Here is a 12,050-nt window from a genome sequence, read left to right as displayed (position 1 = left end):
ACCACTTCCCACATGCTCTCCTTTTTCTCTAATGGCAGCAACTTAAATGCCTTGAAAGAACACAATTGCCACATTACCTGACGATTTCTTTTTCCGGCATCAGGCAACAACAACCCCAGTTGGACCAGTTTTTCCACACATAAGCTCATATGAGGAGGATAGTTCCTCACTTCACTGTGATTGTCTTTTCCTAATACAAAAGAATGAATAATAAATAATCACCGCAGCAGATAGTTGGTAAGGTAAAGGTAAAGGGACCCCTGACCATTAGGTCCAGTCGTGACGGACTCTGGGGTTGCGGCGCTCATCTCGCTTTATTGGCCAAGGGAGCTGGCGTACAGCTTCCGGGTCATGTGGCCAGCAGGACTAAGCCACTTCTGGCGAACCAGAGCAGCCCACAGAAATGCCGTTTACCTTCCCACTGGAGCGGTACCTATCTACTTGCACTTTGAGGTGCTTTCGAACTGCTAGGTTGGCAGGAGCAGGGACCGAGCAACGGGAGCTCACCCCGTCACAGAGATTCGAACCGCCGACCTTCTGATCGGCAAGTCCTAAGCTCTGTGGTTTAACCCACAGCGCCACCTGTGTCCCTAGACAGTTGGTAGGGATGCCATAAGAACAACTAGCGGTTGCTATGTTGCAATTACTTGGTTTTTCTACATGAAAAACTCGTTGTGGTTAAGACTTTGTAGTCAGCAAGCTTGCATTAGAGGTTATTTCCATGTTGGGAAAAATACAAATAATGCCTGATAAGAGATGCGGACTTCCATTTTCTTAAGACAAGAGAAGGTAGGAGAGTTTTTCCTATAATAAGGTCTTCTGATTGCTTACTGATAGAGAAACATTTGCCACTGCATTGTACCAATCATCAGGTGCCTTTTTAAGCTTTCAAATATCATAATAGAATAATTGGACAATGATGCATGTGCATAAGCAGTTTCAATGCATTTAACCAACGTGGAGATACAGCTACATCTCAATGTACATCTGAGCCCTATTGAATTGGACAAATAAATAAATAAATAAATAAATAAATAAATAAATAAATAGTTAGTTAGTTAGTTAGTTAGTTAGTTAGTTGTGAAGGGGGGTGTGCAGTGAGATTTAGAGGCCATTAGTTGTTATGTCTGACAAACGGCCTGAAATTTGGATGTGAGAAATTCCTGGAGGATAAGCCAAACAATGGCTATGAGCCATGATGGCTGTGTTCTACCAGCACTGGTAGAGGCAATATGTCTCTGAATACCATCTGCTGGAGATCACATGTGGGGAGAATGCTTGTGGGCTTCCCATAGGAATCTAGATGGCTAGTGTGAGAACAGGATGCTAGACTAGATGGGCCTTTGGCCTGACCCAGCAGGGCTCTTATCTTCTTACGATTACAGTGGGGTCAAGGCCAGTGTCTTACTACTGAGCTGACTCAGTAGAGCTGAATGCTCCTGCGGTTTGTTTGGTTTGGGTAAAAATTCCATAGCCCTGTCTTTAGTGTGATCTGTGCTGATTGCTTGCTGCTGGACAGTTATCCAGTAACTCAAATTGATCTGCAAATAACACATTTAAAAAAGTCCACTTTATTGCTTTTGATAAACAAATGTCCATAATAAACTCTCACAGAGAAATATTTCATTTAACTAAAGATGCACAGTGCATTAAAGGTACAGGCCAGCCTTGTATTAAATAATCCACTCCACACCCAATTTGGGCTCTCTTTCGCCATGTTTGTCCGTCAGTAGAGTCGCACGCATTCTCACATACATCACCTTGCACAAGTATGTCCATATGTATATCTATTTATATATATATATAGAGAGAGAGAGAGAGAGGAAATATACAGTTACATGCCCATGGTTCATGGCATGTACTAAAGCTGATGCAGATGGAGCCAGCACACTCTGTTTACTCATTTCCTAGGGCAGCAACGCAGTAACACAGGCTCTCATAAATTATGGGAATTGTAGGAAGATAGACTGATCATCGACCACCACCCTTGACTTCCTTGATCTGGTTAATATGGCGCCCTTGTGGAGGACACCACTTACAGGTAACAGACAAGGCTTGTGGTACAAATATGGCACATTGCCTCTATGCCCTTTCCTAGTCTGCCATCTGCACTCATTACTTTCACTTGACCTCTAGTGCCAGTGACAATTTGTGGCCTAAGATAAGGAGACAATGCTTTCTGGGCAGCAACTCTTTCTCCTATAAAAATATAACTGTTCTCTTTCTTTCTTTTTCTTCCCCAGGCCTTTTTCTTTTGCAGGGCTCGAGGGTGACAGGCCAATGAATGAATGGATGTGACAGTAGAGTCCCCCTCTCTATGAAAGGAACAAGGGGACATAGAGCTGCAGGGCAGCCCATTCTCACCCGCCTCCTTTTCTCCTCGGGGAGCTTTCTGCCTAATGTAAACCTTTGATGCCAGATCCAAAGGCAGCACTAAGAGATTTGTCACCGCCACTCTAATGTTTCCCTTATATTTTACAATAAGCAATCAGTTCAGCCCTAATTACTGCTGCTTTGGCGACTGACAACCACAAGTGCCCATTGTTCTTTGGTTACAATGCATTCTAACGTGTTCTGTGTAGAACGTGTCCATGCAAGGGGTTGGAAGATGGCGTTGAAGTTCTCTGTCCACTTCTGAAGGACTCCCTATTGCTCAGAAGATGCCAGTGTTCTCTTTGGCTCTCGAGATACAATCCAGCTCAAAAAACAAACATGCTCTATTTGAAATCCAGTCCAAAGCAGAAGTGGTTGTTGACCAGGGCTGTGGCACCAATACCAATTTTCAGTGTAATTATGTGCATGGATGAGGCTGCTTAGAATACCACAGGAAGTCGCATGTTCCGGGAAATGGATACTCCAAAGAAAGTTGCCTCTCCTTCATTGTGCAGATGAAATTGGAAGTCCTCCTCGTTTCAAACACGAGTCCCACTAAAACATCACCTCCTCGCAGCTCCCATAGTCACTCTCCACCATGTCAGAGCCCTCGTAACTGGGAGGCGGTACTGGCTGAGTTCTGATAGTGGACGTAGGCCTCACCTCGCAGTCTGCATAGGACGGCTGGGCCACACTGAGTCGCATGCTTACTCTCTTGTACCCACTGTCTGGGTGGTAAGGTGGCCCCTCGCTCTCTACACGTTGAGAAGGGTAGTAGCTAATGGCAGTATATTCATTCTGGCACTGGGAAGCAGGTAGCTCTCCAGGAACAGGAGGTAAGAAGTCTTCCAGATTCTGGTTGCTGTAGCGGGGTGGTATTGGGGCCCGCTTGTTGCTTTGGTCAAGCGGGAAAGGAAAGCCACCATAAAGGCCTGTTGCCTCTGAGTCTATGGAAGGAGGAGGCGGCCTACGGCATGGAGAAGGTGGAAGAGGGCCTTGAATCACTTCATACTGATGGTACTCTTGGAGATCGGCTGGCTGGTATCTTGGAGGCCAGTAGGTTGTTTCTCCTGGGTACACTAGAAGAAAATCAGAAGCATGTTAATACCTCCCAAGGAATGTGTAGGCTTTTCTAGCCATCTCTGCACTTTCTGTCTAGAATCAGTTCACCATAAGAAGTTAGAATGAGCTATTTCCAAGGGAACACAATCTTTCACACTTGATCTTAGCCAAAAGGCCCAGAAGCGATTGGGGAACACAATCCTTGAAGGATGAGGAAGAATTTGGATCCTCACACAGTAAACTTCTCCCCTCCTTCTCCTGTTGGTTTATATAGCTATTTGTATGTGTGGTATTGTCAAGGTGCTCAAATGAAATCTTCAAAGCGCTAAATGACTCAGGCTCCAAATATATGAAAGACCATCTCTTTCCCTGCAGGCCCTCTTGGGTGTTAATATTAGCAGTAGGGGTCCTTTTCTTAGTTTGGCCATCCTCAGAGGTTTGTGGGCAACACACTGGGAGAGGGCATTTTCAGACACTAAACTGTGGAATTAGCTCCCAGTTGCATCTGGAGTCTTCACTGTGCAGTTTTTGTCCTATGCACCTCTATACCTTTGACACTTCAGATATATGTTTTTAGACCCACCCCATTCTTTTGATTGTAAGTTGTTTTAACCAATTTGAATATTGTATTTTTAAATTGCTGTATCCAACCCTTATGGCGAATAGTGGGTAAGAAATCTTTAGCAACAGCAGCAGCAGCATTATTCTACTCAGCCCCCTCAAGCATGGATAACCCACATGTTAAACATCTCACTAGACATCAAGGGGATGTAGCCAATGTTAGTTCTAAGAGTAAGGTAAAGGTACCCCTGACTGTTAGGTCCAGTCGCAGACGACTCTGGGGTTGCGCGTTCATCTCAGTCTATAGGCCAAGGGTGCTGGCGAGCTTCCGGGTCATGTGGCCAGCATGACTAAGCCGCTTCTGGCGAACTAGAGCAGCACATGGAAACGCTGTTTACCTTCATGCCAGAACGGTACCTATTTATCTACTTGCACTTTGACGTGTTTTCAAACTGCTAGGTTAGCAGGAGCAGGGACCGAGCAACGGGAGCTCACCCTATCGCGGGGATTCGAACCACCGACCTTCTGATCAGCAAGCCCTAGGCTCTGTGGTTTAGACCACAGTGCCACCTGTGACCAGCTGAAGAGTAGACCAACTGAAATGAATGATCTTAAATTAGTTATGACCATTAATTTAAATGAGTGTGCTTCGAGGACTTAACGTAGGCTACAACAGAATGCTATTCCTTTGTACCCGTCATGTTGTTATAGCACTGAATACTGAACAATTCAGTAACAGTATGCAGTGTGAAGTTTGAGGCACCTCTTGGCAAATATTTTTGCTGTTTGAATCACATTTAGTGGTGGATGGAAGAGTGGTGCAAGCAGATTATACAGATGTATTCTAACATCTGACAGTGGGCTCTTGCTAACAATGCCACCCACTCCCCTTGGCTAATTCTTGTAATTAATGTAAGCATCGTGTTGGGGCTGGGGCTGATGGAAGTTTGAGTCCAACAACATCTAGCGGGCAACCCCCCATTGGGCTGCCTTGGGATCAGCAAAGGCCTCTTGTTATGGGGCCAAACTTACCATGGAGATGCTGTTTCTAGTAGTAGCCCCATGTTGAGTGTATTGGGCAGTTCCATTATTTCACCATGGAAAACAGGTGGGAAGACTTCCCACCTCTTTTTTACCTAGCCTCTAGTGATCAGAACATTAATTACCTCCCACATATTAAAAAATTCTGGGATCAAACATGCAAAATTTCTGTTCTGAACGTGACCATTCTTCATTTCTAAGCCTGTGGTCATCCCATCCTCCCTTATCCAAAATGCAATAGTGGTGGACCACGATATTTTCTCCCATTCTGATTGGTTATCTCATTCACTTTCCCTTTAATATGGCACATCCATCCATCACATTACTTTGTTACTGAAATATGTTGTTACTGGCATTTGAGATTCATAGCTGGCCTGTTTGACTGCTATGTGAGAAGTGAAAGCAAGTCAGTTTGATGGACATGATAGCCTCTGACACTGAAACCTGGCTTAAAAACCATGAAATATTTCCATCATGAACTGCATCAGAGCTCAGCTTGCCCACTACTTTGTCTATGTAATTAACTCCTGCACAGTAATAAACTTGGATATATTATTGCCCCTGAATGTTGCATCAGAGTGAGTGTTGAAACTAATCAATAGAAGTTTTTGTGTGGGCTGTGGGTTAGAGTTAACAGAAACCCAGAGGTGTCATAGCAAGAAGCCATTCAATCAAGACTGAAACCTACGTTGAAATTAGCAATTCCCTGCTTAAAGATGATTTCATCTTATTTGCACACAGCTTCTGCTTGCAGGGGAAGGAACTTCAAGCTGATAAATGCCATAATATTTCCCCCCAATAAAAACTGATTGCCAAGCTGCTCTCTTTTTATAGACAGGCAAGTATAATCAAACTTTGCAGGCCCAGACAAAAGCACTGCTGCATTGAAACGGATTGTAGGCAACCCAGTCTTGTTTTTGGTGTGTGAAAATGCCCTTTCTGACAGAACATCAGGATCCACACATTTCAACAGCAGGGCATACAAGGCTGCATGAAGATTCCAGGGATCAAGAGCAAAACAATGGGGCTGGAAGGAACAAATATTTTGCCTGCATTACTTTTGTCTCCTATCTGAGCTAGTGGCTTCTTGTTGTTTTGCTGACTGCACACTCATTCTTTTCAGATAATACAAAAGCACAGATCAGACCATTTCCCCATCTAATGGTTGTGTGTGTGGGGTGGTGGCAGTGGTAATCTTGCTTTGGTGTGATAGTCATACAAGTGGTCACCAAAGCCTTTTAATCAGAGGGAAATCTGTGCACTGGTGTGAGAGATAAGGAAAACCTACCAATCAACAATTATTATTTTTAAACAATATTTTAAAGTGTTGCATTAATGAAGGATGTGAAGGTAGCCTGGATAGCTAGCTCACTTCTGTTTCTTTTAAGGGCAACATTAAGTTCCCGTGCTTTAGGGGTTCAGAGTGGAAAGCTTCTCAAAAATTAAAATCAATTTTTTTTTGAAAGACCACAAAATGGCGGGAGAAGCTTTTGACTACTGGCGTAATGGGCACAGCCAAAGTTACACAATACTCACATCAACCCTAGCACAACCAATGATCTATACTGGGGAGGGCAAAGTAGAAAATATGTTCCCCCAGAGACAAAATATTGTGTTTTGAAGGCAAGAAATGGAGATCCCTGTGACAGAATGGCTACTGTGAGACACAGACATCTCACACAATAACAACTGCGAGCACTAACTGCTGGGAAGGAACGTCACTTGGAAGCACCCCAACACAGCAGAGGGAAGGGGGGGGGAGAGAGAAAGAAGGTCAAACAAACCCATCTTTTCTCCAGCCCAGGTGCTCTTGATGACGGGCTCATTTTCAGGTGAGGGCGTGGCAATTGGGAGATTGGGGGCCACACTGCACACAATGGCACCCCGCTGTTTCTGAACATGGTTTGTGTTGAAGGTCGCAAACTCCGATGTGACAGCAGGCTTGCCTGGGTCTAGTGCTTCGAGATGGTGGTGGTGACCGTCGCTGAGGATGTTTAGTTCAATGGGGGTAAGACCTTGAGTGCCAACCCCGACACTTTTGGATAATTCGCTTTTGGAGAGCAGGTCTGGGTCTTCTTTGGCCACAGGCTTGTGAGCCTTGACTTTGTGGCAGTAGAATTTGCGGATAAGTATAAATGCTGTCACCAGGATGAGGACACCTAACAGCCCAGCAGAAATCACGGCAATTTCTCCAGACCCCAAGATCCAGCTGGATGGACTAATTGTTGGAGTCACAATTTTCTGTGTGCAGAATGCTCCCTGGAAGTCGCCCGTGCAGATGCAGTGAATGGAACCATCAGAATTCACACAGCGCGCAGAGTTCAGACATGGGTTTTCCAGGCATTTCTCCGCAGCTTTTTCACATCTGCGGAAAAGATGGTAGAAGGCATCATTAGACAATGTGACATCACATGTATCAGAGACTCTACCTGTGAGATCATCGGGGAGTTACAGTGCCAGAGGAACCAAAAAACTGCATTCCACTCTAGCTAAAAATGGTTGTGTCCATAGTACCATTGAAGAAACAATTAGGTATCTTAACTCATATTGCCTTCAGTGAAAGAATTACAATTAAGTGTTGCTAAATCCAGCCATCGGGATCTAATTCAGAAGAACTGATTCAAAGTGTATAGTTGTCAGTATGCAAAACAACAACAACAACAAACAAAAACGAAAACCAGGGTTAAAAAAACAATGTTCTGTTCAGAATGTTCATTTAATTCCTTTTTAAATGTTGTTTTCCCCCTGTAAATATTGCTGGTGTGCTAACAAAACCATTTCCATTTTAATACTATAAAAGTTCATAATAGTTCAAAATTTGAAGTCATTTCTCTTCAGTGATAATCATTCTATAGGATGACCACACTTTGAAAACACTTTGGTGTATAACCTGTGTATAACATGGTATCAAAGATAAACATAGAACAAATGTTCATAGAAGGCCAGACAGTCTCATGGTAATGGCATGGGAATGCTGGTGAACAGGACGAGAGGCCATAAGCTTTATGAATGCCAGATTTTTGTTGGCCTATGTCATCCTAACAACAGCTCTAAAAGTATCCTTTTGACAGAGAGGCCCAGGGCTGGTGCCAAACTTCAGGCGGGTCATTGGCACAATCCAGCCAATGTCTCCCCCCCCTTGACCTCCCCGCCTCCAGTCTCCTTTTTGCTGCAGCAATTTGACCACAATTCCCTTCCCCTGCTCCCCACAGCCCCTCTCCTACTTTTTTTTTTTTACAACCACTTCTCTGCCATCTGGGTTCTGAGATGGAGCCAAAGGCATCCTTCTTCAGACAAAGAGATTTTAGGTAAAGTCACTGAGAAGGCCTCTGGGGCTAATGTGCATTGCTGTGCTGGAAAGCACTTTTACAACTTTTAAAGCTTAAAAAACCCACTGAGTTTAGAAAAGCCACAGTAGCGAAAGACTGCAGTGGGTGAGGCATTTTTCTGGCCACCTCACCTACAACACCTGGCTCTGAGGATACCCTTGGACCTTTCTCAGAGCTCCCAAAAAGCAGGTGGATGGAGGAGGAAGGGGAGCAGCTAGCTGGATGGGAGTCAAGCTTTACTGCCAAGTGAAGTGATGCCTACACAATGCCATCTGGGCCTGGTGGTGAGTGTTGGTCAGGCTGGTGAGATGCTCTTCCTAGCCCCGAGGCTTTAGCCAGAGCCTGACTTGGGCAATTGTTGGTGCTGTGCCTTGAGCAGAGGCACCAACTTCTCAAGATGATTGAGGGGGCTCGACACGACGTCCTGATGTCACACATGAGATGTCACGAGGAGCCAGGGGGTAGAGTTGAAGGCCCCTTGAACATTGAGGGGCCCCAGCTGCCTCACAAAAAAGGGGGGTAGGCAAAAATGTCTCAGCCCCTAGGATCTGGTGTGTATAGCCTAGGGAGATCCATAATTGGGTTCCCATAACCCCAAACATCCTGCTCCTCGCCCAAACAACTGTATTTGCTATGTGTGTAAATAATTTCCCGTTTAATTAATTAATAATAGTGACATTGGTGGCAGGTAATAATAATGAAAATACATTACTCAACACTTATGTAGCCAAAGACCTACAGAATAACCTGATGTGCTTGTACAGCAGCACCATCTAGTGACGATTTGTGCATTTTCCTCACATAGGCAAGATGAGGAGAGTTATTCTCCTTTTTCATGGTTGTCCTCAAACCAAGATTATTATAAATATTAACTGGCCTTTCCTTTTCCTCTAATCACCTGAGTGAATTCAAAGACCCGCCGACAACTTTTTGTTCTGGACCTAACCACGAGATCTCACCTGACTTCATATTTAAGTAAGAGGCTGCCACTGGTTGATAGTGAAACTCTACAGGCAGTTATCATTTCGCTGTGTTTTTTAAAAAATGGAATTAGGGCATCCATTCTGAACGAGCATGTGTCTGAACGAGCATCTAGCATCTGAAACGTGTAAACCGACTCCTCTGACAGATGTTGCATTTCAGACGTGGCATGAAAACTATTGGTAGTGCTATGATTCTCTGCTTCTTGTGTCATTCAAGCATGGAGGGGGTAATGCTTAAGGGCCACACCTACCTTTCTCCCCAGTACCACTCTGGGCAATGGCAGGTATAGCCGCCTTTCTCGGAGAGGGCACAAGTCCCCCCATGCAAACAGGGCTTGCCTTCACAAAGGTTATCAGCAACTTCGCAGTGGTCTCCAGAAAACTGGATGGGGCAGATGCAAGAATAACCTAGTGACAGGAGGGGGGAAAATGGAAAAGGTTTGAAAAACAAGTGAAACCAGAATGACATTTTTTCATGTGTGGAATCAGGGAACCAGCCCGGAGGCAAAGGACAAGATAGGGCCTCCCACCCAATTCAATATAAAGAAGCTGGATGACAGTGGGATCCTACGCCCTGCTGCCCAGAAATTTGATGATAGTGTTTCCCAGTGCACTTGAGGGTGGTAGAGTAGTTATGAGGGAGAAGGACAGCTCTGTGGCACGTATTGCTCAGATCTGCAAAAGGGGAGAATGGCCAGGGGCTCAGGAGGAATATTAGGGCTCTTGCCCTCCAATCTACTGCCTGAGGCAGTTGCCTCACTCTGCCTTATGGTACGACCAGCCCTGTGTGGAATGCACCGTTGTTACAGCCATCCATTCCTGGGAAATAACATTTACAGTGCACCGAAACAAATGTTGAGTTGCTGGGAAAATCGGAACCGTTCACTGCTCAAACAACTACAGTAATTAGCACTGCAGCTGCACTACCTCAACTGCGCCGGCGCCATGGGCACCTATTGGACAGCACATGTGGAATCACGGCCACAAAAGACATTACTCTCCATTGCCATTTCGCTTACTATATTTTGCACCTTCCTGTTTTCTCCCAGCACAGGTTCCCAAGGGAAATGCACTTACAAAATGATCAGACGATGCTCAGATACCAATTCCGGGGCTGTTCTAGCTTATTGTTGGCATTCCAGAACACCCCAACCATGGCTACTGCATTTATGCAGGCACACACTTCGTACGGGCATCTTCCCACCATCACACGGAGACCGTCATGCATGTCCCCAAGCATGCTGTCACCGCGTGCTGCAGAAGCGCATGTAAATCTCTGAGGACATGAACTTATACGCCCTTGTCTCTCTGAAAATTGTTGTCTGACAAGTGCGCCTGAGCTGCTGATCTGACAAGACAAGAATTGTAAGCTTTTTGCTCTGAGCTGAAGGAAAGGAGGACGTGTGCTCTCCACCTTTTGCTAACTGCTCACCTGTCAGGGCATGCAACTCGACAGCAGGCTTCAGGCAGAAATAACAAAAGGTGCACATGCCTACAGAAGGTGATTCAAAGTGTTTCTCAGTGTGTGTCTCCCATTACCACACACTGCTATCCAAGTCACCTCCAAGCACCCATCAGTCCCACCACCACCCCAGGATAGGGAAAGGAAAAATCTCTACAAGCCAAGGAGCGCCTTTGCTGGGTGCCCTCCTTGCTTATAAAATGTGTGGCTTTGTCCCATGAGCATCAGGACGGAATGCTTTCCACAGACGTGGACACTAGTGACAGAGAGTGTAAAAAGGATTCTGCTTAAAGCTCATTGCATATCATGCTTGTGCACTAGAGCTGGAGTTTATGATTTGTCTTTCCCCCCCAAGTGAAGCTCATGGGTTACCGAATGGAAATAAAACCAGTCAATCAAGTGTATGAATGTAAAGCCCCACTTAAGTGTGTACATTTATACTGCTTTAAAGAGTCATAGCTTTCCCCAAAGAACCCTGGGAAGTATGGTTGATAAGGGTGCTGAGAGTTGTTAAAGGTAAAGGGACCCCTGACCATTAGGTTCAGTCATGACCGACTCTGGGGTTGCGGCGCTCATCTCGCTTTACTGGCCGAGGGAGCCGGTGTACAGCTTCTGGGTCATGTGGCCAGCATGACAAAGCCGCTTCTGGCTAACCAGAGCAGCGTACGGAAACACCATTTACCTTTCCGCCTATTTATCTACTTGCACTTTGACGTGCTTTCGAACTGCTAGGTTGGCAGGAGCAGGGACTGAGCAATGGGAGCTCGCCCCATCGCGGGGATTCGAACCGCCAACCTTCTGATTGGCAAGTCTTAAGCTCTGTGGTTTAACCCACAGTGCCACCCGAGTTGTTAGGAGACCCCTATTTCCCCCACGGTTACAATTCCTAGAGTTCCCTGGGAAGAGGGGCTGAATGGTAAACTGCTCTGAGCTCTGTGAGGGGAATAGTGGTTTCCTAACAACTCTCAGCACCCTTAAGAAACCTCAGTTCCCAGTATTCTTTGGTGGAAGCCATGACTGCTTAAAGTGGTATGAGGCTGCTTGAAATGTATAGTATGGATAACTTCTGGGGTCACCATTAAAGCCATTTGTTCAAGGATCAGTGTTCTCATGTGGCCACCAGACTAGAGACAGCTGAAGGCCTAAGCCCCCCTGCTCAGTAGGCACCAGAACAACACACATTTTGCTATATGTGATTTTGCTGGGGGAGAAGGACTGCTTTAAGTATGGTGCCAAGCC

The 12,050-nt window shown here is 45.5% G+C and overlaps 1 protein-coding gene across 1 annotated transcript in view; it reads right to left on the bottom strand.

Moving 5' to 3' along the window:
- Positions 1-1,551: 1,551 nt before the first annotated feature.
- The window catches only part of FAT2 (FAT atypical cadherin 2), a 105,616-nt gene continuing 95,117 nt past the window's right edge, over positions 1,552-12,050 (bottom strand). The window contains exons 22-24 of the mRNA XM_081181101.1: positions 9,601-9,757; positions 6,822-7,402; positions 1,552-3,452 (exon numbers count right to left, since the gene is read on the bottom strand). Of these exons, the coding sequence (XP_081037227.1) occupies positions 2,929-3,452; positions 6,822-7,402; positions 9,601-9,757 (1,262 nt within the window). The 3' untranslated portion in view covers positions 1,552-2,928. The remainder of the gene's footprint in view (positions 3,453-6,821; positions 7,403-9,600; positions 9,758-12,050) is intronic.

This window comes from Podarcis bocagei, assembly GCF_964188305.1.
Source record: "Podarcis bocagei genome assembly, chromosome: 2".
Classification (NCBI taxonomy): domain Eukaryota; kingdom Metazoa; phylum Chordata; class Lepidosauria; order Squamata; family Lacertidae; genus Podarcis; species Podarcis bocagei.
This window is presented reverse-complemented; position numbering and strand designations above follow the sequence as displayed.